Below are 16,318 nucleotides of genomic sequence, written 5' to 3' on the forward strand. Positions count from 1 at the left end.
GGGGGCTCGACCCTAGGTGACCAATTCTGTAATATCGGCCCCTCACGGGTTACCTCGGACGGGGTGACGGTAGTGCGACTGGCAATGGACGGGTTTAGTTGTTTGACCATCGTGGCGACGGTGAAAAGTAAAAATGCTAGATAATTCCATGGGTATTTGGAGCCGAGCACGCGATTGCCAGGGCCGATGGCGGCAGTATTTGTGATTGCGATAGCAAGGCCGTTCAATCCATGATTTTCCGTCTACCCGGCGGATGCGGCCACCGCGTTGAGACGGATAGGCTATTTTTGTCCTTCCAAGACTCCCTGCGAAATCCTCACCATATCCTCATTCAGCAACGTCTCTTTCTCAAATCCATTCACAACCTGGTGCACCAGGGCCGCCGAGACCTCGCTAACCTTGATCCCCGGCACGCCGATGAAGGATAGGAGGACGCGTTGCAAGATCGCCGCCGGCTTGCCAGGACCGCTGATCAGACCAGGCTTAGCCACACATGCCTCGACAGCGCCGTTGGACTTCTTTGCGAATTTGAGGATACGCGATTCAGCTTCGCCCTGTCACGCGGGCAAGAGAGGTCAGTACTACACAGTTTTGGTACGCCACGGGGGAGCCATACGCGCATCAGGCAGTAGTCGCCCAGTATCATGGGTTTCTTGCTCTGGTCCCGCTCGGCATTGCTGCCACTGATGTAGACGAACCGCAACGGCGCTTTTGCTTGGCCATCGCGTGGCAGCTGCGAAAGAGTTTCGATGCATCGGACGGCGTAATCACGGCAGACTTTGACTGTCTGCTCCCAAGGTGTTGCCTTCGACTTTGACGGTGTAATGGCAATCGTCCTGTTAGGCGGCCATCCAGGTGAGTTACTACCAGCACTGCATTTGGAGGCAGGTCGGGGCGGGGCTTGAGGGGTTACGATACCAGATGCAAGCATCAGCCCCCGACAACTCCTTCTTTACGCTTTCCGGGTATTCGCTGTCAAAGTCCTGGAGGATAACCGACTTGAGCTTGGTGGCGTCAACAGTCAGGCCCGTATTTGTTGACTCGGGGGCTGGGCGGCGGCCAAGTGCGATAACTGAGGTAATGGCTGGATTTGCGAGAGATTGGCGAATGATCTCGCCCGCAACAAAGCCCGTAGATCCGGCTACTATTAGTTTCATGGCGGGCGGTATCCTAACAAATTCGATAGTACGACTTTGGTTCGTGATGTGTGGCGACGCGAGGCGTGGGGTTCGGCAACCTCGGAAGACAGACGGTTCCATTGGCGTGGTGGATTGGCTGTCATACGGCAGGGATCAAATCGGATGGTCTTGGCTGAAAAGCGGCACAGCGCACAAAGGCCCAGGGGCCGGGAAGCGGACATATGAGGTTACAATGTCCGTTCTACAGGCACAGAGGCGCATATGGGAAATTGTTTCGCTACACAGCAGTTTGTCTATGCTAGGCACTGCACGGATTTCGACTTAGAAATTCCGCTACAGTGTAATTATTCACCGGGAACGCGTTGGCAGCCTCGCCGCGACAACGCGCCGTAAGGGTACGCTTGGTTCTCTGTAACAAGGTAGCCCTACAAATGGCCGCTCATGCGAGGGAGGATCTGCTCCAGTGGCCAGGGACTGGGGGTCCTGACCTCACGGATTCATGCTGTATAGGTACGATCCGAACCGGCAGGCCGTTAGCGTTAACGGTTAATCCCCCGTCATAGAACAGGCCATAGCCAGTCGCCCCAGCCGGCACTACAGTACGGGATAGTCGCCGACCGGAAGCATGGAATCGTGAATTGGAACCAGCTCAAAGTATCTGGTGAGATTCGGAAAGCGAAAGAAGCGAGTGAGGCTGGAGACGGGTTGAGACATCAGTCAGGAGATTCGGGTTTCGTGTTGGATGGCGGGCAGAACATCTCAAAGACCCTCCTCAACCTTTTGGTGAAAACCGCTCTGCAGATGCGTTAGACGATCGGGACAAAGGTCTACTTCCCCATCTCACTGGCAGTCGACACTGGAATCCTGGACATCGAACCAAAATACTCTCCAAGCAACCTAGCTCAGAAACTGTACCGAGATATCGCAGCCGCCCATATCGAAGCGGGACGAGGCATCGATGTCCTGCACCATGTAGGTCTGCCGCAACGTCTAAGTAGTCTCCCGTCCCGGGTCTCTGACTGGACCACCAAGTCCCGCCAGCCGCTACATTCGTCGCAGTATCGCAGCACCCGCGACACCCTCCCGCGCTTACAACTGCTTCTCAATGTGCACCTGCGAGTCCGAGGTGCCTTCGTTGGCGCGACCCACGTGTTACTTCTCAAGTTCCCTCTGCAACGACTGGGTCCTATGACGGATGTGGAAGCTGTGCGAGATCTTAGCAACAAAATGTGGCAGCTGGAGAACGACCCGATAATACCGCCGCTGCCGTTCACACCAGACTGCAACCGAACCTTTGGCGCCATTGGTCGGCCGCCGAGCAAACGGTGCTGACACTGCTGTCACCATACCCGGCGGGCGAAAGTATCCGTGCCGCCGTATGGCGAACCCTGGCGGCTGGTTGTGGTTGGGTGAAGCCCGACGACCCGGATGGCGAGCGTCGCGGCTCGACCCCTTTGACAACATGTTCTGGCCGCCAGGCCCCCCCAAACGATGTCACGCGAGAGGCCATCTGGCCCTTCTAAGCTGTGGCCCTCAGGGCTAGCCAGGGCTACCGCTTCGGCACTACCACTTGCGACTACATGGGGATGTTCCCTAAGGAGTGCGAGCAAGGCGATCTTATTGCCATCATCGCGGGGGCGAGCACGCCGTTTGTTTTGCGGCCTACGGACCTGGTGCTCCGCTTTGGCCAGTGCTATGTTCGCGGTATGATGCGCGGAGAGCTGTTGAAACCGAGTCATCACGACGACGTGCAGGATGCCCATTGTATCGACCTGTGGTACCGCATCAGGCAGCGTGCTTGGGCTATGTGCTGCACTGAGACTGTGAAGCGGCTTCTAAGGCGGTACTTTAATCCCGGTGTGAGCCAGTTTGAATCACTTCGTGGCATTGATATGAATTGACGCGAAGTTTCATACTAGGACTACATCAACGGAGGGCATACCGTTGGGAAAGAATTCGTTCTCGCTATATCTATTATGCGTTTACTACTAGTACACAATGTGAAGCTGCTTTGCTTGGGCACCTCGCTATCGGGCTGCCCTGCTACCACGTAACGCGGGGGAGTTCGGGAGGAGTTGAAGGAGGGGTACCGGGACTTCCCTAACAAAGTCCCGTCGAAAGTAGGGGGCTCTCGGCGCGGCGGGACAGTGGCTCCCTCAGGGCTTGAACCCGCCCACAAGTGTAGTGTCGCAAGCTTTCCCCCCCGCAGCCCCGAATCGGCCTCCCTTGGCCTCCATACCGCCCTCATGATTACTACGCTCACAAGACAGAAAAACCAATCGCGGCCTCCAACATGTCCTTTGTCCATTTAGACTCGATTTTCTCCGGGGACTGTTCTGAATGCCGCTTTGAAATCAACGACGACGAGAAACGCCTCTGTGTCTGGGATCAGCCGACCACTGTTTTCAAAGAGTGGGAAATGCCCGAGATTCCTTCCAGGGTACTTCCGACTCCGACTGAGGCCGTTGAGAGACTCGCAGACGCCGCGCGTGGATGCAAACGCTGCGCATTGCTCTGCTCTCTTCTGCACGAGCGTTTGGGTCCCCTCGACTCAAACGCCCGGTACGCGGACAAGGTCATGTTCCCTGCCTTGACATGGGATGGGGGTACGTGTCACTTCTGGCCGCTCGCCATAAGCAATTTAAACGTCCGGTTTATGTTGTATCCCACCGATCGAAGGGGCCCGAATCCGTACAACCTCGGAAGGGGCCAAAATATGCCGGGGAAGACATCGTCCGAATCGACGTTCAAGACGATCCGTGGTTGGATAACCGATTGCATCGCGAACCACAATCGGTGCAAGCGCTTGTCCGAAGACGGCCCATTCTCCCCAGATCGCGTCCTTGACTTGAGGTGCGATAAGATTCGACTGGTCGACGGGCTGAAGTGTCAACAATATGCTTGTCTGAGTCACTGTTGGGGACCCCCGGAGAAGCTGACCAGGATGACCCACGCGAACTTGAGGGACTTCCAGAATGAAATACCGCCCAATGCCCTGACCAAGACATTTCGGGACGCCATTGACATTGCTCGGCGACTTCGGATCGACTTCATCTGGATTGATGCGCTGTGTATCATCCAGGACAGCGAAGACGACTGGCGGACGCAGTCTGCTCTGATGGCCGAGATCTACGAAAACGCATTCCTTACCATCTTTGCGAGCAAAGCACGGGAAAGTTCTGAGGGGTGTTACCATGATTACTCCAACACCGATGTGGGACAGGAGGTTGGTGGTCTGGAGAATGTATCTATGCGCCTTTTCACCGACGAGGATCTCTACCCGTACGCCGCCGGAAATTCCTTTTATCAACTCCAATCCCGCCACTGGCCGCTTCTGAACCGGGCGTGGGTTTTTCAAGAGCAGCGTCTGTCGAGAAGGAGGCTGCATTTTGCCGGCAAGGGAGTCTTCTGGCACTGCGACACCCGAATAGTCTCGGAATCTGGTTCCCACGACGAGTACACGCCGGAGACTCCACTTGTCGAGAAATGGACTGAGACCATTAACCGATATACTTCAATGAAGCTCACGGTAGAAACCGACAGGCTTATAGCCCTAGCCGGAATCGTCAAGCGAATGCAGGCAGCGCGGCCAGGGGACAGATATCTTGCTGGTCTGTGGGAGTCGACCCTGCTGACTGACTTGGCATGGAAGCACTCCAGGTCGTCGAAGAGGAATTCTGAAGCGAGATCCAAAATGAGGGCTGTTCACCCACTCCCTTCCTTCTCCTGGGTACCCAGTAACGCTCGGGAGCCTTATTGGAACCACAGCACCAATGTCCCGCTCAACACGGCGACCGTGCTGGAGGTTCATTACACCCCATTGGGACCGGTTGAGTTTGGGCAACCTGCTGAAGCGCATATCACCATCAAGTCCCCGGTAATCCAAGGAACATTGAAACCTGTTCGTCCTCCCCCGGGAAACCACACCCACGATGTCATGCCTTTGGAGTACGCATTGGAGATTGGCCTGCCTGACTTCTTCGGTCTTGCCCGTTCGGAACCAAGGAGCGATTTGTTCCAAGAAATATACCCGGATTACTCGTTCGACGCTCCGGGTGACAAGCATCTACCATTTGGCTCACAAGTCCTGGTCATGTTCACGGCGTGTTCCATGTCCACCTCGTATAACGGAAGGCCTTGCAGTTTTTCCGGTGTGGTTATGAAAGAAAGAAGAGACGGATGGTTTGAACGCGTTGGAGCTTACAACTTCCAATCACGACGATGGGGGGAACACTTCTTGCGTTGTTTAGAATCTTTCCCTGCGAGGACAATTACTCTCGTCTGAGGCCAAGACCTATAACTGTCTTCACACACCTAGAACCACTCACGCGCATTTGTAATTCAGCTGCTGTGTAGAGCATAGCAATGTGGTCGGCAATGCCACACTGCTTACCAACGCGGCGCGATTGCATTAGGAAAGCGAGTGCCATTCAACATTTCTTACTCGTTTTGCCACAATAAGGTATGCTGGATGAGACGAATCTCGGCACCCGCGCCATAGCTCGGCCCACATGACATTACCCACTCTGCTTAGGATCTGTTCAGTCTTTGCTCACCTTTGCTCACCTTATTATATAATTACCTAAAGATGGCAAATTGGGTCCCGTTGTCGAAAAATAAGCAGTTTTGCCTTACTTTCTTGCATTTTTCGTGCTGGCATTCCCGACCGCTGGAGACTTACGTCAGCTGTGACGACATGGCACTATTCTAATTTCTCGGGTCACCGCTGCGAGCAAGAAGTGTTATTACCTGACAAAGAAACAATTTACAACTAAAGCGGGGCTAATGGCAGAATATTGTGAAGCCTCGCCCGCCGGATTGCGCTCCGGGTTGGCGGTGGTGTGTATTGATAGGCGTGCAGTGGAACTCTTGTTCCATGTCGGCTTGGCTCGTAGTGGTTTTTTGTAGAGCATTTCAACTTTCGGAAGGAATGCGGGGTGGCTGCAGGCTGCTTTGGGGGTGCTCACACCACTGAACCTCAGGCATTAGCACATTCTCCAGCAGCATGCTCCAATCGCATGCCCAATTTCGCAGTTGAGAACCGTGACTTGGCTCCGACCACGATTCATTTCGATTTCTTTGTGGTCCCCCGCGAACGGCAAAATCAGCTAAGAAGCCCGTCAATTTTCTTTCCGCAACGGAAAGCGTGCGACGCCAACTCCTGTCTATTTCGTGCCGATTTCGCTGCCATTCACTATGTCGACCAGTTGCTCGCTGGCTCGGGCGACCTCCGGAGCAAATGCGGCAAGAGTCTTCCAGCCGAGTTGTGGGCTATGATCCTCGACCTACTGGCGGCAGATGCAGCTGAACCCAAGGGCCGGTACTCGTTCGTCAGAGCATCCCTAGTTCATACTGCGCCGGCCGAGAAACTTGTCCGATGCGTCCAATACGGGTTCGATTTGCCCCCGGCGAGGGAAGGCTTGCTGGCAGCATCATGAACCCTGCCGGCATTCAGACATTTGATTCATTTCTAGCCGACGCCACCCAAGAAATGGCCGCGGAAATCAACGAGGCAAGTCGCAAAGTCCTCTCCGAGCTGGGAGAACGGGACGTGACCGACAAGTCTTGTGTCGAGATACCCACGCTGCGCAGACCTTCCAGGCCTACAGAGTGTCTTCTACGTGTCCCTACGTCCCCGATCGGTGTCGCGATACCAGCAACCAAGCCTGTACAGCCATGTCACGGTCCCAGATGTCATCTCCCGTATCGACAATGGATCCTGCTGGGTCTGCTTGGGTAGCCGTTTCCTTTGCCCTGGTGGTCGATGTCCAGGGAGCGCCAAGGACCTGTTCAACATGGATCGTATCGGCTGCGGTGTGTACCTTTCATGCCCGCTTTGCAGTAAGTATTGGACACCCTCGCTCATTGTAGGAGTCATGCAAACAGTGGGGGAGAAATTTTCCGCAGAACACCTGGAATTTCTGCGGAGGACCTATCGGAATCCGGCACCTACGAAAGATGAAAAGAAGATGGAGAACCAGATCCAAGCACGGCTGAGGGAACTCGGGTACCCCCCTCCGCCGATTGAGGACTCGGACTCGGACTCCGACCCGGACCCAGATGGGTTGTTCGATCAGCCAGGTCTCAACTTCATGCACATCCCAACCTCAAGTTCGTCGTAGAGCATCACGGTAATTGAGCACATTAAAGTACTAGAACGAATAGAATAATTCTCGGGACCGAGTTACCTTTAAAGAGTTAAATTTGAGCAGCATGGTGCTCTTACCCAAATGAAGATAATGTAGGTCTAACGGTTCCTTTAACGTGTAAGGGGGCTGCCTTCGTGATGGGGGACTTTCGCCATAGCCGAACGTGACATCTCGTGCCTCGGAATTGTTGTCAACTTCATACACTATTGGTTTCCAGGAACTCCGTTTTCCTCGATGGCGAAGACGGTGGTATAGTCCTCGTCCCTTGAGTTCTCGTCAATGAAGTCATTGATGCGCAGTCTGGCCCGGCACCCCAGATCCGGGTTCGACTGAACGTGGGCACGGGGAACGGATTAACTGTTGGCTGAGGTGGAGCGCGGGATGAGTGCGATTTAAGTAAAGCTGGTGGTGGAAGAGACGCCGGGGGGGATGAGAAGTTCTTTGATCGGGTCAGGAAAATGGGTTGGGGCTTTTGCCGGGATTCCGAGAGCCTCACAATTCGCCATCCCGGCCTGGCCCTCAATATAGGGAAACACAGAGCGCTCTCATGGTTGAATGTTACCCCGAATGTATTGCTGCTGTCTGGTGAGAGATCGGGCATTTTGCCCTTCTTTCGGCGCTTGTTGGGGGACATTGACGCTCGGCCCGGCAGGCAGGCAACCTCCGCCAATCAGAACACCGGATTATCGCCCATGTGTAACTCGGACGGAAAGAAAGTCGGACCATCGCTGCTTTGTTCATCCAGGGGCAGAGTGCTATGACGCGGGATCTCCGCGGGGTTGCGGGGTGAACAACTGTAAAGCTTTTCCCAGATGCACGGGATAATCCTGTGGCCTCTTGCCTTCTAAAGACAAGTCGATATTATAGTATACCTTATTCGAGGCGAAGACAACTCGTTCCCTAAAAATCGAGCATGGACCTGCAGGCAGAACCAGGGTAAAATGGTGCCACCTCGGGCCTTTTGACGCACCTCTGTTTCGGCGATATCTTGCTGACATGCATCGTCCGCCAACACAGTTTTCCTAAGCGGGCCGAGTCCGGAGACAAGATCTTCGCGAAAGGGCCTTGGAAACAAGAACCTACCAATCGCCGAGTCAGGGCACTCGTCGGCGGCCAATGGTTATTTGATACGCTGCAAGCCGAGTACGTGTGGGAACACCCGTATTGTGCGTCCGACTCCGCTATTGTGCCTTTAAAACCCCGCCTTAATTAACCCGTCGTTACGCCAGTCCCGACTTTCTACGTTCCCCTAACGGCCATCGAGGCAGGCCCCGGCAACGTTACAAAAGAGACCTACGACCACGGAGGCCGCTGGTCAGGGACGCTGAGCGTAGGAGACAGGGCGATTCCCATGACTGGTTATGACCAGGGCACACTTCGCGGGCTTGTGCATCTCCCCCCGAGCGCCATGGGTAGGTGCTGGCGAGCGTGTGCCATTGGCTTGATTGTTCACTGGCTAATACGATGCAAAGATGCATGGTTTGAGGAAGACGAGCGACTACTCGGGTCGCACCCGAAAGATCCGTACAAGCGCATTGACTGCCTTCCCAGCTCACGAGAGGTGCGCATCGAAGTTGACGGCGTTGTGGTTGCACGAAGTACAGATAACGTGTTCCTGCACGAGACTGGGCTGAGAACGCGGTACTACCTCTCTCCCACGTCGATCGTAGATTGGACTATGCTGTCGCCCAGTAGCACGACGTCCGTCTGCCCATACAAGGGGGAGGCAAGCTACTACCATGTCAAGGTCGGCGAGAAGGAGATCAAGGATGCAATCTGGTACTACAAGTATCCTACCACTGAGTCAGCCCGGATCCAGAACCGGCTCTGCTTCTACAACGAGAAGGTCGATGTCTTCATAGACGGGGTGAAGGAAGGGAGTTAGCTCAGTTAGATACGTTGCGGCTCGCTCAAACAACAGAAACATTGGTCCGTACAACCGAGTAGAAAGTCTGGCAGCATCTAGTGGAGTAAGAACTGCGGCAGAAATCGCACTCGTGTCGCAGCGAAAGAGTTCATAATTCCTAAACGTGACACTGATGGTACCTAAAAGCACATAATAAAAAGCCACAAAACCGAGCGAACCACTCCAAGTCTCCCTCTAGCCACGGGATAGTGGCGGGAGCCCGCGATCGGACTGATTACGGATGGCTGCTGCCCCCGAGACGGTGGTCTCGGTGTCCATAATCCACTCTTCATCGGTCAGAAACCGGGGGTTGTGTAGGTGCTTATCAAAATCGCTAGCCGCGGAAATCGCCTGCTCTAGATGATCCCACGCTACTGTGGTCTTCTCGAACATAGCGAGCTGGCGGGCCGTCATGACGACGTTGCGAATCTGCCGGCCGTTCATCTCTTGATCAGCCAGCTCGTCCATGTGTGCGGCAATCCCGTCAAAGTCGATGTCCTCGTTGTCGGCTCGGAGAATCTCGAGGAAGTTCTGCCAGATCTGGTGGCGGCTTGGTCGATCGAGGACCGGGTAATGCAGTGCGACCTGGATCCTGGACTTGAAGGCTGCGTCGAACGTTCCGACGCGGTTGCTGGTTAGGATGAGGACTCCGTCGTAATACTCTAGAGTTCGTAGGAACACTGTTACTGTATCAGCGGTGCACATTATCGTAAGAGGATGCGGAGGGCCTGGAGGGCAAGAGATTCACCTGAAACTAGGCTGTTACGCTCAAGGTCAGAGAGGCTTCTCTGCTCCAAGAAGACGTCTGCCTCATCGAGCAATAGCACTGTGGCCGTGTTAGCGGTCACAGTATGAAAATAGAACAAGACCAAGCAATCGCGTACCGCAATTCCATTTCTGCCCAAGATGAAGGACCGAGTTCAGATACTGCTCGACGGCTTCCGGTTTGGTACCAATATCTCCACAGGTCACGTTGTACAGGGGCATTTCGGCAAGTTCCGCCACACTGTTAAGATATTTAGTTTAGTTCCGCGAAAGAAATGATCCAGGAGCGGTCAGGGATCTGGCAGTTTACCTCTCTACTAGCTGGTTAGCGACTACCTGAAGTATAGGAAGGAGAGTGAGTGTAGACAGGTCAGGACGTACCAGCCGTAAGCGTTTTTCCGGTTCCCGGCCCGCCATGGAGGAGCATGATGAGCCCGCCTCCCTTGCCTCTGATCAGGTCGGACCGCATTCCCTTCAACCCAACATTGACCGATGGATCAACTGCATCTGCTTTCCGGACCAACACCAGCGCTTTTACCAGGTTCTTGATACGTCGAGGCAGCACCAGTCTTTCAAAGGCTTCCTTGTTCCAATGGACAGGCCTAATATTCTCGACAAGAAGATAGACTTCGTTCAGCAAGCCGTCACAGTCAGCATGCAGGGAAAACGATTCTCCGGCGGGTCGGAAATTTGGTTACACGCACCCCACTTCTTGTCCTTCAGGAAGAAGCCGTGAATGCCTGGTGGAAGCAGCATCAGGTTGGAGGGACACAGCTTCGTGGTGACGCTAATCTCCTGCGGCCACTGGTCGAACATCGCGGCTGGACGGGTTGAGAAACTGAAAGCATCTGCAAGAGCGTGGAACTTGCGATACATCTGGTAATCTATCATGCATCTCGAATCCGGGGGCTGCGAGGATGCTCCGATCAGAACCGCTGGCTTTTGTCACATCAAAGCGCGGACGAAGGATACACTCACATAGATTCGTTCACCCCGGTAGTCAAGCCCTTCATACGCAACGTGTGTCTGGTTCATCAATTCTGAAAATCGCGTACCCGTCTTCAACAACTGCTGCTTTGTCCGCCCATCTGCATAACGCAGAGGGTATACCGGCAGCTGTGGGATTGGGATCGCATCGTACGTTGGCGCCGTCAACCTGAGATTCTTGTCTTTTCGGCGGAGGAAGTTCCCGTCGTAGCCCCAGTTCCAGCAGTCCAAATCGATGCCATTAGATTCACTGCCTATCGAGGACCATCGGAGGACATAGGCGACGGCGAGTTTGTCTTCCTCGCACACCAAGACCTCATTAGGTCGGAACAACCATGGCAGCGTTTCTGAGGTAACAAGCCCCTGGCCGAAAAGCTCGTCACACTTGTCGTACATTGGATCGGGGCGAGTCTGTAGATATGAGAAAAGAGGCCTAAAATCACGAGCACAGGGATTCTCCACTGCTGCTTGGCGGATGGATTCTAAATGATGATAAAAGAAGTAATGCGAGTACTCGAATGGCGACCGAGACCCGAGGGATGACGTACCCTGCTGCATGTGAACTCCGGGAGGTCGATTGCCCGACGGATAGGCGGCATCATCCGGAGCAAAAGTCGAGATTTTCTGGATGGCTGCATGCAGTTCTCTGGAGATGACAGAAATTACCTCTCTGACGCCTTGGGTCCCAAGGGTACTCGTCGATGGTCGTTGTGTAAAGTCCACCGCGGCATGACTGCCGCAGTAGGAGTCTCGGTAAACGATGAATGCTGTAGGGCCCCGGGCAACGATGAAAGCGCTGAGGTCCGCAACCAGGCACTTGCCAGCGAGGTGTACGTCACCGTCAATAACCACGTTTTGAGGTTCGTCTTCCCAGACGCGGCGGCTGCATTTCATGTGGTTCCGGTGGCAGACCACCCGGTAAAGTACGACGTAGCCGTGGTTGGTCCCAAGAAGGTGAGGCTCGCCAGTGGCGTCTGCAGCGCTGGCCGGGGCCTGTCCCTCGTTTCCCTTGAGCCGCTAATTACATGCAACCTTGGTCAACATGGTGATGCAAAACATGGAGGATAGGGCGCATCAGCGTCTGTTCGTGGAATCCTACCCCTTCTTTGAACACCACATCCTTGATGGCTATCATCGCTTCGTTCTCTTTTTGCAGCTGTATTGCCTGCGCGCGTCGTCGTGCATCCTCATGCAGTTGGCTGGCCTTGTGTACCTGCTCGTTGTACTGTTGTTCCAACATCTTCATTGACGCTTGGTAGCCCGGGAGCTGGTGTCGAGGTGCAGCAAGTCCACTGAAGCCTGATTCCGCGTGGGCGGCATGGCCGGCGGTGCGGTCCTCGGATATGGTGCGTTGTACGGTTGCGGGTGGCTGCGGCATTTGAGGTATTTGCGGCATCATTAGCGGCCGGTTCAGTATCGACGTAGCTAGTTTCGCGTTGGCTGATGTAGTACTCACCGCCGAGGCGGCGAAAACAAGCGGATGAGGATGAAACTCGACTAGATGCGTAGCTTTTATGCGAATACCCAGCATCCTCCGTGCCTGGGCTGGTTGCCTAATACACACGTGACCGGCACCACCACCCTGGCGGCGTTTGTGTGTTGCATGATAAGGCAGTTTTCCGAAAGCGTAGGATTGTTACTGCTCGGGTCTTGGTTATATGTATCAGCTTAAAGTTCACTAAGGCGTTGCGTTCTCAGGCTAGTATGGGTGCTTCCGAGGCACCTTGTAGCAGTGAACAAGGTAGATACTACACGAACAACAAATCGAAGGCTTATAGTCTTAATATATAGAAGAGTCCTAACTGACAATATCTAGTGCTGTCATTCTTGAGTATTACGTCGGCTGTCTGTTTCTCACGACAAATCGGGTGGTCGATTTCGACGAGGCATTTGTATCGCGGATTCACATGACTCTATATCCCCCCCATAAATCTGGAGTTCCACCCAACGCGTTTTCACTCTGAACCTCGGTAGGGTTGAGAAGCGTCTCAAGCGAAAACAGACCAAGCTGAAGGTTGACATGGTGTCCATTGACGGCTTCATCGCCAGCTACCGGCACAAGCACCCCCGAGCGCGCTGGAACGGGCGGCAGATTCGTAATGCATTCCAGACAGCTTTAGCTCTGGCAGAGATCGAGTCCAGCGAGACAGATATCTCTCGGCTCGCCGAACAGTCTCCGAGTCCGCCCCATCCGTATCGCTCGAGGTCAAGCGCTTCCAGAAGGTGGCCGACGCGTATCTCGGGTTCATTGAGTATCTCAAGGACATATACGGGGTCCATGCCGACGAGAGGGCGAAAGAGAACTTCCTTCGGGCGAGCGTAAAGGATCCCGCCACAATGTCTAGAGTTGCGTCAAATCCTCTGCCAACGCGGAGAAATCCGCAACCCCAAAGCACGCCATGATCACAATCACATCCTGTACGGACTGTCGGACCACAGGGGAGGTATGGAGGCAACAGTTACCAGCCAGGCCCATCCAACTATCCGGTCCAAGATTACACATCCACTACCAACGACGTGGGCAGTAGCTACGGTAGTGCCGGCTACCATCACCAACCGCCATACGACCACCAGCGACAGGGACTTGGATCATACACAACTTCAAGTTCCTATCAGCAGTATCCAGATAGAAGGCAACAACACGAGCCCGAAGTTCCGTACCTGAACGACGGTGCGCCACAGAGCGGGGCAGACCCCCAGGACAGGATGGAATACGACATTCACCATTGGCCTTCGCGGCATGGGGTCATCCCGAGGCACACAGGGAGTGAGCAAAGAGCCGGGCGTGCTAATAATGGAGGCCTCCATCCACCCTTGGGCAGGCCTTTGCAGTGATAAGGGCGATTGTGAATGCCACAGGCATGTTCTAGAGGTCTGTGTCTTGCAGGAAACTACCTGACGTAGCATATCTGATCCTCTTCATTTTGGCGGCCAGTTGTAGATATCACGGACCGTCTGCGTGCCAATCTAATGGGGGGTAAAAATCCGGTTCTGGACCAGAGATGCCAAACGCACCCTCTGAACAGAACACGTACCTACCTGCTTGAAGAATCTAAAACGTACAGTCATGTAAAACCAGGGCCGTTGATGGAATTCGTTCACGAATCATATGTGGAGACAGGCCTCCATAAAATCCAAGCGTCCTAAGGTAAGGTACGGTAGGGAGATGAAATGGAGTTCTCGAGTAACATGTCAACGCAGGGTATTATGTTGGAAAAAAACTCCTTTTCCCGTATGGGTTTGTTCATTTATATACGTTACCGGTAGCTTATTTCAGCTGGCTCCCTGTAGTGACAAAGCACCTGCCATGCAACGCACGCCAACCCATCTATACTGACTGGTGTTAAGTATCTTAATAAGGCAGGTGAGCAGCCAATGTAACCCCGTCAACTACGACATGCCAGAATGCATGGTGTTGCCGACACCCAGTTGATCAAGCCTCTGGCGCCATCGCCTGGCTTCTCGTCCGGTCCAGTGTCAGGATATGGCGGATAAGTAAGTCCGGCCCTTTCGGGCCCTTACTACCTAAGATGCCTTAGGTATCCTCCACAGGTATATTCTCACCCCCAACCCTCCTCATCAATCCGCAAGGCTTACCTAGCTGAAACGGTGAATCCTGAGTTCCTCCGAATGCCCGAACATGGGTCCGTTGTGTACATAGCAATTCCCTAGGTCCCTGGAATTGGCCAGTTATAAGTGGTCGGTACGAGGATGATGGTTCTTGTCCCTGTCTCGGACATATTCCCCAACCACCGAATCTTCCGTCCCCGGTCCAGCGGCTACAGTGGGCCATGCTACAGGACCGAATAATCCGATATCGACACCGAAATGGGAAAGGCAGTCAACCAACTTCAGTGCAAAAAATGCAGCCTTTCGATTCCAAGTGGAAAAATGGAACTCTGCGTGGACTTGTATAAAAGAAGGAGGGCGCGACTACAACTTGGGTACTAGGATATCCCGTCAACCAGCGAACAGAAACATCAACCGTCATTCACCTCTCAGCTACTTAAATCACACCAACGCGTCCATGGAGATCAAAACTAACGCTGTGGCCGTGTTCGCCACCCTTTTGGTACAATCCGGATGCGCTTTAGCTCACAGAGGTATGCACCACGCCCTCGGCGGTCTCTCATCTATGATGAAGCGGCAAGACCCCCCAATCCCTGTGACGGAGCTCCTTGCGGACCTCAAGACGCTACGAGATGACGAGTTAACTTCGGCTGGATGGACCATTAAAAACATTCTCCTCATCAACCGCACCGCGGTCCTCCCGCAGGACCTCACCACAGTGTACACGGCACCTGGCCCATTGGAGAGCGACGAGTGCCGTAGAGAAACATGCTGTCTGTGGAAGTATATCGCGGATGACATGGCTGCAGCCTTCACGGACACCTCAACGGGCGAGTGCAACACCCTGGCCCGCCAGGCCATCCGCCTCGGCTTCCACGACGCGGCCACCTGGTCCAAGACTGCCGGCGGTGGCGGCGCCGACGGATCCATCATTCTCGCCGACGAGTGGAAGCGCACGGAGAATCTCGGCGTCGAAGTCATCGCAGCTCAGATGAAGGAATGGTACCGTAAATGGCACGGCCACGGTGCGGGCATGGCGGATCTGATCCAGATGAGCGCCAACGTGGCCGCCGTGTCGTGCCCGCTCGGGCCGAGAACCCGCTCCTTCGTCGGCAGGAATGACAGCTCAATCCCAGCGCCGGAGGGCCGCCTGCCCGAGGTGACGGACGACGCTGAGACGCTGGTAGCGCTCTTTGAGGACAAGACGGTGGTGCTGGGCGAGCTGATCGCCCTCATCGGCGCGCACACCACCAGCCGGCAAAGCTTCGTTGACATATCCAGACCTGAAGCCCCGCAGGACACCACGCCGGGCGTGTGGGACGTGTCGTGGTACAACGAGACCATTAGCGACAATCCGTCTCCCGACATCTTTATTTTTGAGAGCGACTTGGCTCTGGCACGGTACCCTGGTGCGGAGGTTTTCTGGACGACCTTTGCGAATCCCGTCAACAACCAAGGCGCGTGGAACAATGTAAGTGAGAGATGCCGGTAAAACAAACTAGTGGCAGTATTAATGTGAACTCTTAGGGCTACGCCGGCGCCTATGTTAGGCTCAGTGTGCTTGGTGTGGAACACATCAACAATCTTGTTGAATGCACGGGCGTGTTGCCCCTACGCATCAGTGATTTTCCAGGCTCTTCTTGAGTCAAACAGACAATCATACGCGCTGCCGTATTCCTTGGTTTCGGGCGGGGACTGTATGCGAAGAGTGGATATATTCACAAAATGTAGCCATCCTGTACTCGTTGCCCACGACAGTCACCTGGTGGATTAACTTGGGACGATCCCTTGCGGCTTCGAGA

General features: G+C 54.4%; 6 protein-coding genes across 6 annotated transcripts; 4 read left to right on the forward strand and 2 right to left on the reverse strand.

Moving 5' to 3' along the window:
• Nucleotides 1–281: 281 nt before the first annotated feature.
• On the reverse strand, nucleotides 282–1,157 carry MFIFM68171_08164 (uncharacterized protein; the record flags this gene model as incomplete). The annotated part of the gene is made up of 3 exons (XM_071063584.1): nucleotides 282–554; nucleotides 617–836; nucleotides 919–1,157. The coding sequence occupies 3 exons, from the start codon at nucleotides 1,155–1,157 to the stop codon at nucleotides 282–284; spliced, it is 732 nt and encodes a 243-aa protein (XP_070919685.1).
• Nucleotides 1,158–2,366: 1,209 nt separating this feature from the next.
• On the forward strand, nucleotides 2,367–3,040 carry MFIFM68171_08165 (uncharacterized protein; the record flags this gene model as incomplete). The annotated part of the gene is made up of 2 exons (XM_071063585.1): nucleotides 2,367–2,464; nucleotides 2,677–3,040. 2 exons carry the CDS (start codon nucleotides 2,367–2,369, stop codon nucleotides 3,038–3,040), a joined length of 462 nt encoding a protein of 153 aa, XP_070919686.1.
• Nucleotides 3,041–3,432: 392 nt separating this feature from the next.
• Nucleotides 3,433–5,424, forward strand: MFIFM68171_08166 (uncharacterized protein; the record flags this gene model as incomplete). Its single annotated transcript, XM_071063586.1, has 1 exon — nucleotides 3,433–5,424. One exon carries the CDS (start codon nucleotides 3,433–3,435, stop codon nucleotides 5,422–5,424), a length of 1,992 nt encoding a protein of 663 aa, XP_070919687.1.
• Nucleotides 5,425–8,201: 2,777 nt separating this feature from the next.
• Nucleotides 8,202–9,173, forward strand: MFIFM68171_08167 (uncharacterized protein; the record flags this gene model as incomplete). The annotated part of the gene is made up of 4 exons (XM_071063587.1): nucleotides 8,202–8,224; nucleotides 8,306–8,454; nucleotides 8,518–8,700; nucleotides 8,761–9,173. The coding sequence occupies 4 exons, from the start codon at nucleotides 8,202–8,204 to the stop codon at nucleotides 9,171–9,173; spliced, it is 768 nt and encodes a 255-aa protein (XP_070919688.1).
• Nucleotides 9,174–9,389: 216 nt separating this feature from the next.
• MFIFM68171_08168 (uncharacterized protein) lies at nucleotides 9,390–12,324 on the reverse strand (the record flags this gene model as incomplete). The annotated part of the gene is made up of 8 exons (XM_071063588.1): nucleotides 9,390–9,874; nucleotides 9,943–10,020; nucleotides 10,079–10,200; nucleotides 10,270–10,273; nucleotides 10,341–10,586; nucleotides 10,664–10,868; nucleotides 10,938–11,963; nucleotides 12,046–12,324. The coding sequence occupies 8 exons, from the start codon at nucleotides 12,322–12,324 to the stop codon at nucleotides 9,390–9,392; spliced, it is 2,445 nt and encodes an 814-aa protein (XP_070919689.1).
• A 2,649-nt stretch (nucleotides 12,325–14,973) lies between these two features.
• MFIFM68171_08169 (uncharacterized protein) lies at nucleotides 14,974–16,160 on the forward strand (the record flags this gene model as incomplete). The annotated part of the gene is made up of 2 exons (XM_071063589.1): nucleotides 14,974–15,987; nucleotides 16,044–16,160. 2 exons carry the CDS (start codon nucleotides 14,974–14,976, stop codon nucleotides 16,158–16,160), a joined length of 1,131 nt encoding a protein of 376 aa, XP_070919690.1.
• Between the last annotated feature and the right edge of the window lie 158 nt (nucleotides 16,161–16,318).

The sequence above is a fragment of the Madurella fahalii genome (genome assembly GCF_045866475.1).
Source record: "Madurella fahalii IFM 68171 DNA, scaffold_4, whole genome shotgun sequence".
In the NCBI taxonomy this organism is placed as follows: domain Eukaryota; kingdom Fungi; phylum Ascomycota; class Sordariomycetes; order Sordariales; genus Madurella; species Madurella fahalii.